This window comes from Solanum dulcamara, chromosome 1 (genome assembly GCF_947179165.1).
Source record: "Solanum dulcamara chromosome 1, daSolDulc1.2, whole genome shotgun sequence".
Lineage (NCBI taxonomy): Eukaryota > Viridiplantae > Streptophyta > Magnoliopsida > Solanales > Solanaceae > Solanum > Solanum dulcamara.
Window position 1 is genome coordinate 87191860 of NC_077237.1, and position 15944 is coordinate 87207803.

The following is a 15944-nucleotide window of genomic DNA, read 5'->3' on the forward strand; positions in this document are numbered from 1 at the left end:
GTAACAAAGGGTCTGCAGGTAAATTCAAATTGGAATAAAACAATTAAGAAAATAGCCAAAAAGATGCACAAGTTTTGCTTTTCCAGTCTTGGTTTTACTATCACAACATAAATGTAAAGAGCAAAAGTAAATGCCTATTAAAAACCCAAATATAAGAATATACATTCTAGGTTCTCTTCTCATTAGCAAGGATAGGAAGAAGTGAATGGTGGTTCATCAGCAAAGACGGTCGCCAGTCGCGTACAAAATAGCCTTCCACCATCACTGACTCCTACCCTTCTCTACCACCACGGAGTCTATAAATGATACGTCCTTTACTGGAATCATAACGACTTACTTCAATTTTGACTCTGTCTCCTGGCAACAACCGTATGAAATTCTTTCGTATCTTTCCAGAAATGTATCCCAGTACCACATCTGCATTATCCAATTTGACCCTAAACATGCCATTGGGGAGAGACTCGGTAATGGAACCTTCATGAGTCCATTTCTGTTCCTGTGAGAGACACTGAATGCTGGTAGTACGTCTGGAATTGGTGGAATTATTATTATTCTTCGACTGTTGCTGTCTTTTCACCAAAAGTCCCTTGGCTTGTTTGATTAACTCTTCCTGCTTGCTGACAAACACAGAGCGCGGCAGTGCTAATGAGTTAGAGGTTTTACAGGATGTTGGAGTTGGAGAACAAGCTGCCATTGCAGCAGTGGCAGGAGCAGGATTCCACCATGACAGAGATGCCATTGTAATGAGAGCTAGTATATGGTGCACGATCACGACTCAGCAACACAGCTATCTAAAAATAGCCAAACGACAACACAGTTACATTAGACAAACGAGTAACTTTCTTTAGTCTTTTAGAGTGATAAAGAAACTTAGACCAACACTACTTTAGCATTTTCCCTGAGAAACTAAGTTAAAATAGGACACAATATGAATGCAAATCACAAATCAGACAAACACTGAACTTCTCTAGTCTTTTAGAGTGATAAAGAAACTTAGACCAACACTACTTTAGCATTTTCCCTGAGAGACTAAGTTAAAATAGGACGACAATATGAATGCAAATCACAAATTAGACAAACGCTGAACTTCTCTAGCCTTTCAAACATCAAAGTGAACTGAAAACCTTAAACTTTCACCACTTTGGCATTTTCTGAAACAAAAATTGAATAAATTATCAACAGAACTGTAATAACAAAAATAATATGCCGATTCACCCTTCTATTCCTTGTTACTAACATTCTATTAAAGCCAAGGATAAAAGCGGAAGTCAAATTTTGCTCTTCTTCTTTTTCCTCTTTTATTTCTGACTCAAGTCATCTCCTTTTCTCCTCTTCTTCTTGTCCTTCTTCAAGTACCTTCAGGTATTCCCATCAACTCCCAACTGCCACTACAACTGGCAATCTACCACCTCACAAACAAACTAAAAAGTCATATATACGTTTTCTTTTGGTTTCTTGCTCGTGTTTCTATGTTCTCTTTTCCTTCTGTTGCTGCTACTTCTCTTTTCCCTCCTCTAGATCTATCAGCATTCAGCCCATTGTGTCATCCCACTCCGACAGCTTCAATTCAGCTAGTACAGTCCAACCTCCAATCACCATTGTAACCCAAAAGTCCAACCCCCAAACATACTAGTGGTTTGCTAATCTCCCTCCTCCTTTTCTGTCCCTGTCTTCCTTTGTCAAATCTCTACCCCAAACACACATTTGATGGGTGCCGACTTGAGAGATGGAGGAAAAAAGTAAAAGTAAAACACAGACAAAAAGAAAGGGCTGGAATGAAGAAACAAAATCAATAAAGGAAACGAAAACACACTTCAGTATTAAATGGTATTTTACCTTAATTCAAATGATGTCACGTTAAAAGATAACAAAAGTGTGAAGCTTGAGACCAAAGACACCACAAAATAGTGTCACAAAGCTAAAATTTTAAGCTTCCCGTTTAACACATCAAACATACCACTATAGAAATCACAACCGAAATACAAAGGTATCACTGTTGTTCGCCTTTTCACCCTTATTACATATTGCAATAACATTCTTCTTTCTCCCCTGCACCATATCTAGTGTAAACATTATCAGCTCAGCCTGGACTACCTCCAGAACTTGCAAAGAAGGTTAAAAAGTGGCAGCTCCTTAGCTTTACATGTTTAAATTCTTCACCTTCCAAATTTCTAAAAGATTTGGAAGCCTAGAAAGTATACTTTTGAGTTTTGACTCCTCCTAAAGTCCAAAACTTTGTAAGTATTGACATTTACTTCTTTTTTCTGCAAAAGTTGTTCCGTCGAATTTAGTGGAGGTGCACGCAAGCTGGCCGAACATAGTTACCAAAAAATAAATAGTTGTTGCCAGCTCCTAGCAATCCAAACAAGTTGTAACTATCAAGTTCTCCAACATACTAATCCAAACTCAAAAACTTCAAATACTCAACATTGAGATGGTTAATAATTGAAATTGATTGTTCAAATGAAACTTAAGACCTTAATTCCAATTGCTGAGAAGTAAGAGAACTCACAAAATGATGATAAACTCTCTAATAATCCAAAAATTAATTTCAGAACGGAAAAATTAGTAAAACGAAGATCCTCAGAGCCATTATGTAATCGAAAGAGAGAACTTACAACTCAATTTCGCCGGAGAAAAAAAAAATCTGCCGATGATAAACAGGATAGTATTTTCAACTTTTGCCGGAGAAGACGAGCGTAGAAAGTTGAAGTCCTTATCTGCAAAAATGGACTCAACGAAACCACCACAAATTCGCCGTCGAATATACTTTTCCGGCGCCGGTGAGAGTGAATTTACACTAAAATTAGTAGCGCCTTTATATTTGGATAAGAGGGGGAGGGACTAGAAAAGAGGATTCTCTTTATCCCTAAAAAAACAATTAAAAATAAATAAATAATGGGTTTTAAACTCTATTTAAAAAACTTTATTTTAATTTCAAGAAGCAAAATTTGGATTTATCATAATTAGATTAAGTATTTTTTTGGCTAGAAAGTTGATTTTTTTTTAATGTTAGCTTATTAAGAAGTGTAGGTTAATATTGATTTGATGTAATCGGAATGCTTAATAATGTGTTTGGTGGAAAATAACATATTTTGGATATTTAAGAATACGTGCTGAATTATTTTTTTTAGTATGTAAGTTAAAAATATTTAATATGAATATTTTATCATGTATTTATGTGCTCAATTGAAACGGATCGTAGTTTGAGTTTAAATGAAATTATTGACTTAGATAAGAGGTTTTCGATGTATGTCATCTTTCTTTTCTTTAAAACTAGTGTTACATTTTACCCGCAAGGATGGTCAAATTGGTTGAGCAGGTGATCTCTCAAACGGAGGTTTCATGTTCGATTCAAAACCCCTGCATGCTTTCACAATTGAGTTTATCGCAAAAAGTTTGCTTAGTGTTATTTACCTCTTCTATTTGATTTGTAGGCTATTACACTAGAGCGGAATTTAATAGTTCATTCTGCTTGATTTTTAAGGAAATAGTTTTATATCCTTTATTGATAGATGAAAAAATGCTATATGACAATGCATTATTAAGCATACTTTCCACAGAGCTTACATGAATTATACTTGTTTAATAGACCACAAATTTTAAAAACAAACATGATAGGACCATCTTGAAAAGAAAAGAAAACAGCCAAATGCACAAAGCATTCCATATTTACGCAGGATTCGAGAAAGGACCGCATCCAAAGGATGTGATGTAGACAGCTACCCAAATACAATTATTAGTGATTGTTTCCACGACTCGAACCCAACAGAACTAGTTGAAAAGATGACTACAAAAATTTGATAGGAAGAAGAAGAAAAGAACAAAACACAAAAATTCGAACCCCAATAGATACTCATTATTTCCTGTACATATTGCCATTTGAGGAAGTGTACAGAATAGAAAAAAAATCAGAAAAAACTTGTAATAAGTTTAACATGCTCTCCCCAAATCCATTTTGACTCTTGTTGAACTCTAAAGAGTCTGAAAAATAAATATCACTATGAATCTCTTCTACCACTCTCAGCTCTTGATACTATCATTAACACTCGTAACCAAGAATCACAAACATTCTTAATCTAATCAAACAAACGATACTGCTACCTCGATATCATTGCTATAGAAGGACATCGAGAACTCTGTTATCTCCAGCATCTTCAAAAATTGTTTTCCAGATGCTGAACTGAAGGTTGAACAATATGTTTCATCAATTCAAGTTACACTGAGAAGTGTCCTCTCTACACTTGTGTTACGTGCCTCCTTGAACGCCCTTGCTATAGAAGAGGAAGAAAAGGAAATGGTCTATTTGACGTTGTGTGTGGGAACACTCAAGTAAAATTTGGTGTTTTTGAAGTCGTCCAGGAGAGGGTTATATCCATCTTTAGTTCTCGTCTTTGTTGGAAGACCAAATTCTTCCATAAATGCTGCTGTGTCGAGCTATAACAAATATTTACATGAATGAATATAAACTGATGAAAAATACAAAAGGAGAACTTTGGTTTCTAACAGCTGAAGGATAGGAATTACCGAAAGAGTACGTCTTTTCTTTCCCCGCTTCAATGACTGGCCATCTTTTTGCTGCTTCATCCACCCAGAGCAGTAATGATCCATCTGTTCCAAGAGCAAAAAATCTGTTGGAAAGAATATGTCGGCGTCCCCCTGCAAATAACAATATATATATAAAACATTGTGGCTACAGATGTTATTATACTAGAGATACTCAAAGTTTCACAGCGGCATGGTGTATTTGGCTCAACCGAACAACTCTATCTGGAAAAGGTCATACTTCCATAGGACAGAAAGATTAAGCCGATCAAAATCACTTTCGCAAGCAAAAGAGTTTCTAACATGTTTACCCATCAGTCCATGAATTGTGACCATAGTAGGTGAGGGTGAAACGAAAAACAAAGTATTCTCTCTGCTGGAGTGGAAGTCCATCAAGCAAATACCTCGTATAAACAACATTGCATGATAAAATCCAGGGAGGATTACAAAAGATAAGGATCAGATCACCTTTGCATCCAAATAACTGTTGTAATCAGAGCTGCTGCCATCTTTCTGCATTTGATATGAAAAGGGTAAATGAATTTTTAAGATGCCGATTAACTTATTATAAAAATGCAAAAACTAATAAAAGGAAAAAAAAAGAAGCTAAAAGATGACAAAGGATTATCCCACAAGACATTTTGCACGAAAAAAGGTAAGTGCCAGAAAAAATTATCAAGTGAAATATGCGTCAAGGAAAACTATTGCAACCACCACTCACATTGGTTCTTTCATACCTTTTTTTTTTCAATACCAATCTTTAACGGGTAAATTTGTAACCTATATGCTTGCAAAAGGTCTAAAGAGTAATGAAACAGTTCTAACACAACAGCACCACCCAACTAAACTTGAGCACACTAAATTTAACCATTAGACACTTTAAATTAAGGGTGTGACTTTTCTGTCAGTTCAAATCTTTAAGAAAATTCATGTTCTGCACAAGGACATCTGTAGACCGGACCAGCTAATTGATATAAATGTATTCATAAAAGCAAGTTTGCTCCCAAGGCTTTGGTCTAATGGTAAGAGTGTAGCTTGTGATGTGTGGGGGCACACATTGTCTCATTTGACAAACTAATTTGACTAAGATGTTTTAGTTGTACGAGTATAATGAAAGATTGAAAGAGGCTACAAAGAAGCACAGAAAATCAATGGGAAAAAGAGAAAAAATGGAATGTACCTTGGTTGAAACCAGTGGAGCTCTTTCACCAGGAATTTTAACATCAGGTAGATAACTGAAATCGGAAGCGATTAAAGACATCTTCGGTAAAGCTCCATGTAAAACTTCTAGAAGTTTCTGAATTTTAGGAAGTAGTACTGCATGAGTATATGATATTTTTTTACCAAGCATGAGCATTAAATATGTTAACCAAACTGAGGAAAGAGCTAAATCAACATACCAAGCAACCAGTGGGAAGCCAACACCATCTTGGCTTAGGAAAGACTTTTGCCCAAACATTTTTCATGGCTGAACTAACCCTGCTCTTGCCCGTTGTAGCATCAGGCATATCTATGATTTCCATGCAAGATTTGATTAAGGAGTCTTCAATTGGCCTATACAACTCTGAGAGTTTTTCCCTGTTAAAAAAAGATAAATATGCGTTTTAGCGTGGCAATCTTGCTCAGCCATAAAACCTACTAATGCACAAAATTGCCAATCCAAAATAATTCAGCATCAAGCTAAATCCAGCTATAAAAGCAAACTTATCTCTCTTATCTTCTCTTCTTCTTTGTGTGGCACAAGAGATCCTTGTGACAAAAAAACAATACTTACTGCTACTTCTATTAGTTCTCAGGATTTATCAATCAAAGGGCAAGGAATCATTCCATAAATATGTATCTAGAAAGTCCATCTCAATATTTTCCCTCAATAATCCCTTTTCTGCAGAGAGGAGATAAAACTCTACAAAAGAAAGACCAACCACCCAAAGAGAAGGAGAAGAAAAAAGGGACATGTAAGACATCTCAAGGCATAGTTACCAACTAATTTCATTAATAGCACTCAAGGTAAACAAAATTCCGGATGACATACATGCATGGATGATCTCACAGAGCAAATATTGTAGATGACTATGCTTGTGCAAATACTACTTTTTTATCAACATTCTTGAGGCTATCCACCTATATACTATTGAAGAAACATCTAAGTCAAAATGTCAAAAAAAAATTAATCCAGAGCACAAAGCATCAATATGTCATTTAAACAGTACAAAGTGAATTACCCTTGTTTTCTTTCAACCCACACTTCCATCCAGGGAGACGTTTGATTCTCAGAGTAAATGAGATCATGAGGAAGATTGTCAAGCACCTAAAAGATTACTCAATAGTTAATAAGCTCAATGGATAAAGTTGACGGTTCAATATCTACTTTACGGATAAACTACTTAGTTTAGGCCAGATAATTACTCTTTCAGAGGACAACCTTTCAGGCTCACAGTTTAATGGAGTATTGCAAAATCCAAAATACATGAATTGAGATAACATTCTTGTATGGTTTGCAAAGTGCTCATTATGAACATGTAATATCTTTGTAATCAGCATTGTAAGAGAGGAGTCAACTTTTTAAAAAAAGGGCAGCCCGGTGCACTTAAGCTCCCGCTATGCGCAGGGTCTAGTTAATTTCTTTCATCATATTGAGCTTCATAAACCACCAAGTAAGAAAGCATGCGAGTCAATTTTAATACACAAGTAATTTACCATATTTTCCTAAAAACATTTTTAAAAAAAAAATAAAAAAAGAAGAAGAAGAATAGACAAAGTAGGGGAGCTTTTGAGGGCTAGACAATGATTTTGTACATCTGAGGAATAACCTCTTATTCTTAATTTTTGGTTCACCCATAGGGGAGCTTTTGAGGGCTACACAATGATTTTGTACATCTGAGGAATAGCCTCTTATTCTTAATTTTTGGTTCACCCATGTAGTCCTTGTCCGTATAAAAGATTTGGTGACATTTGTAGTGAACCATATAATGTGAAGTCCTCTACTCTTTGGTACATGGCTTGTATACGGGAGTTTATCCCACAATTACAAAACTAGTTACCTTATTACAAAAAAAGAGGAATTAATTAAGAAAATAGCCATACCTCTAGCGTGATAACCCAACAAGGTTGTTCATTCACATCCCCTGCTTCATCAAAAAAACTTCTTTAAGTGTGCAGAAGTCAACATTTAGAAACCAAACAAACTGAATTTCAATCCACCATAATAGGATCAGTGAGCCAGGATGTACTTACATGTATAGCATCTATGACAATGCAGCTTAAGCTGTTAAGCAATAGTTTATTTGGTTTTTTTATCAAGAAGCCGTTAAGCAATAGTGCAAAATAAAGAACAGGATCAGATAAAATAACAGCATCATACCCCATCCATTCCTGTCAGTAGCATCACGACGCTCAACTCTAAACTTTGATAAGTGGCTATCAACTTCTCCAACAGTTTGAATCTGTTTTTCTGCAAGTGAGGAACTGATTTCAACTGAACTGTACTCAAGAGAAGATGGGCTTTAGTATTTCTTTAAGGATTGATTGAATGAAGCACATGTGCAGAAAAGAATGATAAAAGGAGGAGCATATAATATGTTGCACTGATATTCTGCTCAAGATGTCTTTTAAACTTACTGGATACCCTTTTGAAACTTTAGATGCTTCAACTGTAAGGTTAATATTGATTTAAAAATTACTACAATTTTTTTATAAATCATTTCTTGTTGCAATCATAAGAAGATATAGCCACTTCATGGTTACACACTTTTGACTTGTATCTAACATTACTTGATAATCTTTTTCGGCTTCTTGAACTTTCTTAATCTACGAAAAGCATATATGCCACATACTTTTCTTTGGTGTCATGTTGGTAACAGGGAAATAGAAGAATCACTTTAACCTTACAATTTAATATGATATTAGAGAACTTGAGAGGCACCATTTATTGTTCCACTGTAAAGGTGACTGCAATATGTTTTAACAGATCATATGGACTGATATCAACCAAGCATGCATCCACTATTGTCTACTCAAAATCTAAGGACTTACCCTTCTAAACTGTTATTATTTTAGACCCTCTAAGCAGCTAGGTCACAGATTACATGATTTTAATCATAATTACAGCACATACATTATATCTGAAAAACTGCCATAGCTTTTAAAAATGAAATATATTTGAAGAAAGAGGGAGTAAAGTCGTACTCTCATAAACAGAATGATTTTAATTGCCCAGGAAAATAAAGCATGTATACCTAATCTAAGAAAACATTTTCTGCATTAGAAAAGCAAAACTGAGATCAATCAGTTCTTTTCTTCCTAAGTTTCCTTTTATTTATTTTTTTGAAGTGGAATTCCTAAGTTTCCCTTTGGCTAAGAAATTTAGGACAACCTGAGCATCTACTCTAAAATCTTAAGGCCATCGCATGGAGTGGTCGAATACCATAATTACCCATCATCTGATGTGGGGCATTATATACTTTTACTTGATCAAAAGAAAAAACCTTAACACCCTTCCTCACGTATAATCCAGTTCTAAGATTCACCGGCAGACCTTAATGTGACGAGAGTCTAAAGTGCTTACCAAAGGTTGGCTCTGAAGACCGTACGAGAGAATCTAAGTATTTAACCCTAAACCCTAAGACTGGGAATGGAGTAGCACAGAACCTTTTTAAGCCCTTTTGGATGCCCTAAGGTACTTGAACAAATTTGTATTTCTCTTTATTTCATGCATAATTTGAAAGAACTTTTTACACAAAGCCATGCCACAACAAGTTCATCATGTGCAACATTCTCAATCAGGAAAGGAATTAGGAGCATTATCACATACGTGTAACTGATATTATCATAAACTCTTGTAGGTGCATTTAACTTTATATAATCCAGGATGCCTTTCGCACAGGTTCCTGATCCACCACCTATTTCATATATCTACACCCAAAAAACTGACAGTCAACATGTAAAGCAAGTGAAGAATTTATCAATAAAGTAAAATTTTAAGATGAACAAGTAGAGAGCATGTATACTATAAGCTTCAGTGGACAATGAAAAGATCGTAACGCAGCTAAAAAGCTACGTTCTTTCAATATTAAGGAACTTACTTTAAGTGGAACAGATAGGTTTGTAGTACGCAAAATGGATTCAGCTATCCCATGAGCATACCAGGGCTGCATAAAATTTCATATGACATGAATGGATCTAATAGGTAGAATAGTAAACAACAAAAAGGTTGTGAAGAGGAAAGATTCATATAAATGACAATTTTGGTTTCCTCAACTAAACTGTCTTAAAAATAAAAATGTACCTTTTTCAGCAGAAAAATACCCTCAGCATAAATTTATATTAACCAAACTATCCAAATAACATGGACAAATGTTAACCTCATGCATTGCTCACTACACATACATGACCAAAGTCTCACAAATATGTTCCCTATCTAGTGATTATAGTGTTTACACTTATTAAATGAGACTGAACAACTTTATTAAGGTCACTCGTAATAAATGTTTCAAATTGCTTATCTAAATATTTCAAATTATTTATCTACTTAATTAATACTAATTCTCTTATATCCTATGAAATACCCTGCATAATATTCTATGATCAAGTTCATTAAATCTACACACATTTTAAGATATAACTTCATTAATTCTGTTGACTTTCGACGTGCCTCAAATTCAAGGTGACGATAAAAGTTGAGTTTCTAAGTGAAACTGAATAATCAACTCGAGTATGCCGAAAGTATTTATTGTTTCATAACATGGCACAGACATAGCTGTGTAACCTCTAATGTGGTCCTCCTTGAACAAACAGGGAAGGTTGACTTAATAGGTCAACAGCCAGAGACTCTTAACTAGACATTTAGTTGTCCAGAGCTGACTTGACAGGTCAGTTGACATAGAATGATATATCAGTCCTAGATAAACGTGGTATGTACTGCTGAAATAATGGCCCCAAGAGTGACAGAAAGAGAATGCAATAGTGGACACTGATGCCAAAAGGTCATTGAAAAAAAAAAAGAGTCGTGCTGCTAGACCAGTCACCATAAAGAGACAAGACTAATAAAATAATGAAATACAGGAAAACTTGGTCCTGCAGACACCTTGGTAGGCAGAAACTACTTAAGTCCCTACCAAGCTAGGCTCCAATACAATATGAAGCAAGAAAAAAAAGAGAGAAAACTCTTTGGTGAACTTTGGCCAGCAGACACCTCGGTAGACAGAAAATGTAACACCCCTCAAAATTTTTCCAAAGATTCGGACCCTTCTTGTGTTCGGGAGGGGTCGAACCCGAGTATCTTGAAATATATTCGTGAGTTAAGATGAGTCTCTGAGGGACTGAGCAGTGTTAGAGGTGATGTGGGGTCACCATGGACCCCTAGGACCGAGCTAAGTCCAAAAGATCCGTCGTGGCTAAGTTTAGGATGAGTTCGTATAAGGGTCGACTTTTAACGACCCTATCTTTTGAAGGACGTCAATCTGGGTGGCCCACGACCTATCAAATTAAATGTCGTCGAGTCTTCTTTCCAACGCCACCAAGAACGTAAATTTTGGAGTTCGGAGTCAAAAGATATGACGATCCTAGGACGAGCTAGCACGGCAGGAATTTCATTTTGGCCTGGGTTGCATCTGCTGAGGAAATGGCCTTGGCGCTGTAAGGGCGCGACGCGCCACTACCGCGCCAGAAACATGCCTCAGTAGTTTGGTCCTTGGCGCGACGCGCCACTAAAAGTTGTGCAGGGTTTTTCAGGCCAAATTTCCAGAACCCAGAAAATTTGGCCTTGGCGCTGTAAGGGCGCGACGCGCCACTATCGCGCCAGAAACATGCCTCAGTAGTTTGGTCTCTGGCGCGGCGCGCCACTATGAGGTGTGTAGGTTTTAGGCGTATTCAGCCTGGCGCTGCAGTGGCGCGACGCGCCACTATCGCGCTAGGTGCATTTTTAGCCTATTTTCAGAACTTTTGAGAAGGGGCAATTTGGGAATTGCCCCAAATTATATGTGTATCACCCTAGACTATTTTGGGATCATTTCTTCAGCCCCCACTCTCTCTCTAAAAGCCCTAGAAACCTCTTCTCTCTCCCTCTCTTCTTCTTCCTCTCCAAATCCTTCTCCAACAAGAAGAGTTCCAAGAGCTTCAAGGTTTGAGTTTTCCATTGAAGACTCAACCACAAGGTTTTCTTCAAGTCTTCACTAAGGTATGTAAGGCTATCTAAAATATGGGTTGAGTCCACCCATGTGCCCTACTCTTGCTTTGAGGTTAGATGTTCATGAAAATAGAGCTTCTTGGTATGGTTTATGCTTGTATGAACTTCGTCCCCTACTTATTTGATTCTATGTGTGTCGATGTTGTTGAGCTAAGAAGTTCCTAAAATGAGCCTTTATGTGAGTATGAGTTGATGAAGATGAGTTGTTAAATATGTGTTATTGATCGTTCTAATTATGTGGATCATGATAAAAGATGTTAATTTCTTAAGAAGTGTTGCTTATTATAAAGTGTTGATTTTAAAGTCTTGAGTTGTGATGAGTCTCAAAGATTTCTCAAACGGATAGAGTAAATGATTTGTTATATCTATATGTTGTTATGAATGTGCTTTTAAATTTCTCTTGAAAGATATGATTGAGATTGGTCGGATAGTATGATTGAGAGAGATTTGATCATGGTAGAGGGATGAGTTGACAAGGTTGTAATGAGACTTGTCGATATGAGTTGATTGAGTTAATTGGAGGATAGAATTGACGAGTGGACAAGGTCCTAAATGAGACTTGCCATTATGACTCAAATTGAGTTAAGAATGAGGATAGAGTTGATGAGTGAGAAATGTTCCACATGAGACTAGCCGTGAGGGCTTGTTTGAGATGATTGGAGGGAGTCTTATGAGCATAGAGTAATGGGAGGAGTATCGAGCACCGAAGCGGGTAAGAGTATAGTCCATACTCGAACCCCAGAAACTACGCCGCCAACGTAGGTAGGGATGGAACCGTTAAAGTCGGATGTTTCCCATTTTACTGTCCTGAAATGATAGGACTTGACTAATCGATGGTATCCATGATTAGGGAGGCGTTCATGCCCTGGCAAGGTATGGACGGACGTGGCAACAACGTCTGATTGTTGTACTATCACCGGCTCATAGGTGATGGTTGTCAGTTAAGAGAAACTCCCATTTAGGCCTTGATAGTGCTCCGAGTCAGTTGAATTAAGTGACTTATGAGTTAGTCCTGTCTAAACTATTCTTGTTGGACTTAGGACATTTGAGTGAGTTGTTATGTATATATATATGAGTTAAGATCCTGAGTTGATGTTGATGCTTTCTTGATGTTGTTTCCTCCGGCCATTTTACATACTCGTACATTCCATGTACTGACGCCATTTGGCCTGCATCGTTTTATGATGCAGCGACAGGTACCAGAGATCATCAACCGGCGCTCCGTTGAAGATCCATTTACACTCCCAGCTAGTTGGTGAGTCCTCCTAGTTCCCGGAGGATATTGAGCCTTCTTGTACAGTTTTGTTGTCATTTCTTTTATTTTGATTGTTGGTAGCCATGGACTTGTCATTGGCACCTTTTAGACTTGGATAGAGGCTTCATAGACTGGAGTGTGGGGAGGTTGAGCGGTTAATTCGAGGAGTCTTATTATTTTTGTTGTTGAGTTGATGAATGCTTGGCCTTCGGCCCTCATATTGCGAATAGTATTTCATTAATTGAGTTCCCGCTAAGAGAATGTGATTGAATGAATGAGTGACTGGACCAGGTGGTTCTCTCGGAGGTCAGAAATGGCCTTCGGGTGCCGGTTACGTCTAGGGTACCCTCCCGGGGCGTGACAGAAAACTACTTAAGTCCTTCCCAAGCTAGGCTCCAATACAATATGAAGCAAGAAAAATAGAGAGAGGACTCCTCGGTAGTTGATAATATACAAGAGGGACTTCTCAAATAGGACTATAGGAACAGTAGCCTACCATAAGATAAGTAATTATTCTCTACTCATAATAAGATAAATAATTTTCCCAAGAATATCCTAGGAGATACTAATAGTCTACATAATTTTCTCACAAATATTAAGCAATTACATTTAGAAGGATAAAAAACAATAATATTACCTTAAAAAGCTCCACTGGAGTAAACCATGAAACATCACCCTGCTTGTAAATCTTATCCAAATGCCTCATGTATGCTTTCCTACCTAAAACATTGTCATATTTTCTCTCTTGTAAGGACAATATATTTTAGATTTACTGATTTAAAAAATGGCATCTACTTTTAGATTGTACAATCATGCGACTGAAAGCATCATAACATTTCATATCTCCTGCTTCCTTAGTTTTATAAACTCCATGTAATTACTGTTTTAACTGAGGAAATTGTTAGAGCAGTTTGGGAATAGTTGTTCGGGCTTGTCACACACATGCTCTTGAAAGTTTGTTTTTTTTCCAATAGGAACCATTTGCCGCAAAGATTGGACAGATTTAGATGAATCATTTTATTTGATTAAAATTCAAAATTTCATTGATACAATTACTTGATTATTAAGTCCAGCAGTTCAATCTTGAAAGACCGAAATTTGAAGCATTGCACTTCATATTAAAGAGCAATCTGCTTGTGTGAGCTTCATAATAGCATACTCAGTAGTCCTAAGCTCTTATAAACTATGACTAATGCTATCTATATAGAGCTAAATTGATACAACGATTATATATCAGACTCGAGCAAATTTAGACTTAGTTTTTGATTGAGTCCGCTTCATATTAAACTCTCATTGATTGATTACTCTCCAACTAATTCAGGATTGAAGTGTGTTACTACGAACTAATGTAGCATTACAATTCAACAAATCCCAATTAAGTCATCGAATAGAAAAAGAAACAGTAAAGTAAAATAGGCCCCCATTACCTTCAAACCGATTGAACTTAATGCTACTATCAAGCACTCCAACTGATGCCGATTTCTGGGAGAAATACCCAACATTTGGATCATACAATGCCTTGTGAATAAAATCTCTAACCTTCACATTGTCAAGGAACAAGAAATAAGCCAATAAATCAAGGAAAGACTAAAAGGTGTGTTTGGTATGCCATAAAAAAGTTTTCTTGAAATAATTCCTCGACGAAATCTTTTTTCACTATTTGTTAACTTGAATAGCAAAAAGTGCTTTCACCAACAACAATTTTTTCACTAACAGTTGAAAATAAAGTCTTGGATCATATAATGCCTTGTGAATAAAATATCTAACCTTCTCATTACCAAGGAACAAGAATATAAGCCATTAAATCAAGGAAAAAATAAAAGGGTGTGTTTGGTATGGCATAAAAAAAAAATCTTCAAATGTTTCTTTGACAAAATCATTTTCCACTGTTTGTTAACTTAAATAGTGAAAAGTGTTTTCACCAAGAACACATTTTTCACAAATTTTGAGCAAAGTTAATTTCTTTTATCAAACATCTATGAAGAAAATGAAAGCATTATCCAAAATTGAATCTTTTTTCCAGCATACCAAATGAACATATATTATAAAAAGAGAATTAAACAACTTACAAGAATTGGGGTGTCCCCAACAATGTGAGTAGAAAACAAAGCTGAAGATGGCTGATCCAAGAACTCAAAAGGAATCACTGAACACAAAATCATTAAAATTTCAGAAAAATTTCAAGAAAATTAGTGTACAGAGCAAAAGAGAAAAAACCAACCTCTGGGTTTGTGGAAAAGGGAGAAGAGATTTCGAGAAGAAAAGGATAGAGGGGCCATAACAAGATTTAATTTTGTCGATTTTGAGTTTCAGATTTGAAGGGTTTTTGTCAATTGAGGTTTTTGTTCTTGAAAAGGGTTTAAGGATTATTTATTTATTTGGGGTTTTTTCTTTTCTTTTGGGGGAAATTTTTGTTTTGTTGTTCTGATTTCTTTTTTATATTTTGATTTTCTTAAGGATAATGAAATTGTCCTAAAGTCCATACAAAAATTTAATGAAACTCTTTTCAAATAATCAAATATATAACTTTACTAAAGAAGCATGCACTTTTTAAGCCATACTTTTAAGAAGAAAAAGTCAAAAAATCATTTTCAAGACACAACTTCTATAGTCATTTAAAAGGGATGACAGCAACTTTACCAGTTACTCCAAGGCTCCCCTTCAACTTCTATAGTCATTTAGTGGTGAATAAAGTGTGTTAAAATAATAAAAGAAAATTGCTCGTTTAAGTACTCCTCACCTCTAATTATTTAAGATTGTGAGTTCAAGTTATCAAAGAAAAGAAATAGAAGGATGAAAGCTCTTAGAAATAGGTTTAAGAAAAATGAGTACAATAATAAGAAAGAATTATTTATAAATTCATTTAAGTTGACCTAAACATCACCTTTATATGATTCTAAAAAATTACAACCTACTTCAGATATAAGATGTTTGGAGTTATATATGAGTGAAGTTTTCGAA

The 15944-nt window shown here is 36.0% G+C and overlaps 2 protein-coding genes across 3 annotated transcripts; both read right to left on the reverse strand.

Moving 5' to 3' along the window:
* Positions 1-13: 13 nt before the first annotated feature.
* LOC129882933 (translation initiation factor IF-1, chloroplastic) lies at positions 14-2862 on the reverse strand. The gene is made up of 2 exons (XM_055957444.1): positions 2619-2862; positions 14-791 (listed from the first exon to the last, which is right to left on the reverse strand). The coding sequence occupies exon 2, from the start codon at positions 737-739 to the stop codon at positions 272-274; it is 468 nt and encodes a 155-aa protein (XP_055813419.1). The 5' UTR covers positions 740-791; positions 2619-2862; the 3' UTR covers positions 14-271.
* A 964-nt stretch (positions 2863-3826) lies between these two features.
* On the reverse strand, positions 3827-15446 carry LOC129882942 (uncharacterized). 2 transcript variants are annotated; one of them, XM_055957465.1, is made up of 14 exons: positions 15205-15446; positions 15053-15129; positions 14411-14522; positions 13621-13703; positions 9627-9692; positions 9356-9456; positions 7907-8025; positions 7630-7670; positions 6768-6853; positions 5946-6123; positions 5726-5842; positions 5014-5058; positions 4528-4611; positions 3827-4437 (listed from the first exon to the last, which is right to left on the reverse strand). In XM_055957465.1, exons 1-14 carry the CDS (start codon positions 15260-15262, stop codon positions 4303-4305), a joined length of 1302 nt encoding a protein of 433 aa, XP_055813440.1. In that variant the 5' UTR covers positions 15263-15446; the 3' UTR covers positions 3827-4302. The 2 variants fall into 2 exon arrangements, with proteins under 2 accessions (XP_055813440.1, XP_055813431.1); XM_055957456.1 differs by having other exon boundaries at positions 4528-4659; positions 15205-15442.
* Positions 15447-15944: the final 498 nt, after the last annotated feature.

What these genes read in the sequence shown, in the direction of transcription:
- LOC129882942 (XM_055957456.1), bottom strand. Translation starts at nt 15,262, where the DNA reads ATGGCCCCTCTATCCTTTTCTTCTCGAAATCTCTTCTCCCTTTTCCAC. An exon ending in CCTTTTCCACAAACCCAGAG is followed by an intron (nt 15,130 to 15,204) that starts GTTGGTTTTTTC and finishes TTTTGTGTTCAG; the next exon opens with TGATTCCTTTTGAGTTCTTG. An exon ending in TTGGGGACACCCCAATTCTT is followed by an intron (nt 14,523 to 15,052) that starts GTAAGTTGTTTA and finishes GACAATGTGAAG; the next exon opens with GTTAGAGATTTTATTCACAA.
- LOC129882933 (XM_055957444.1), bottom strand. Translation starts at nt 739, where the DNA reads ATGGCATCTCTGTCATGGTGGAATCCTGCTCCTGCCACTGCTGCAATG.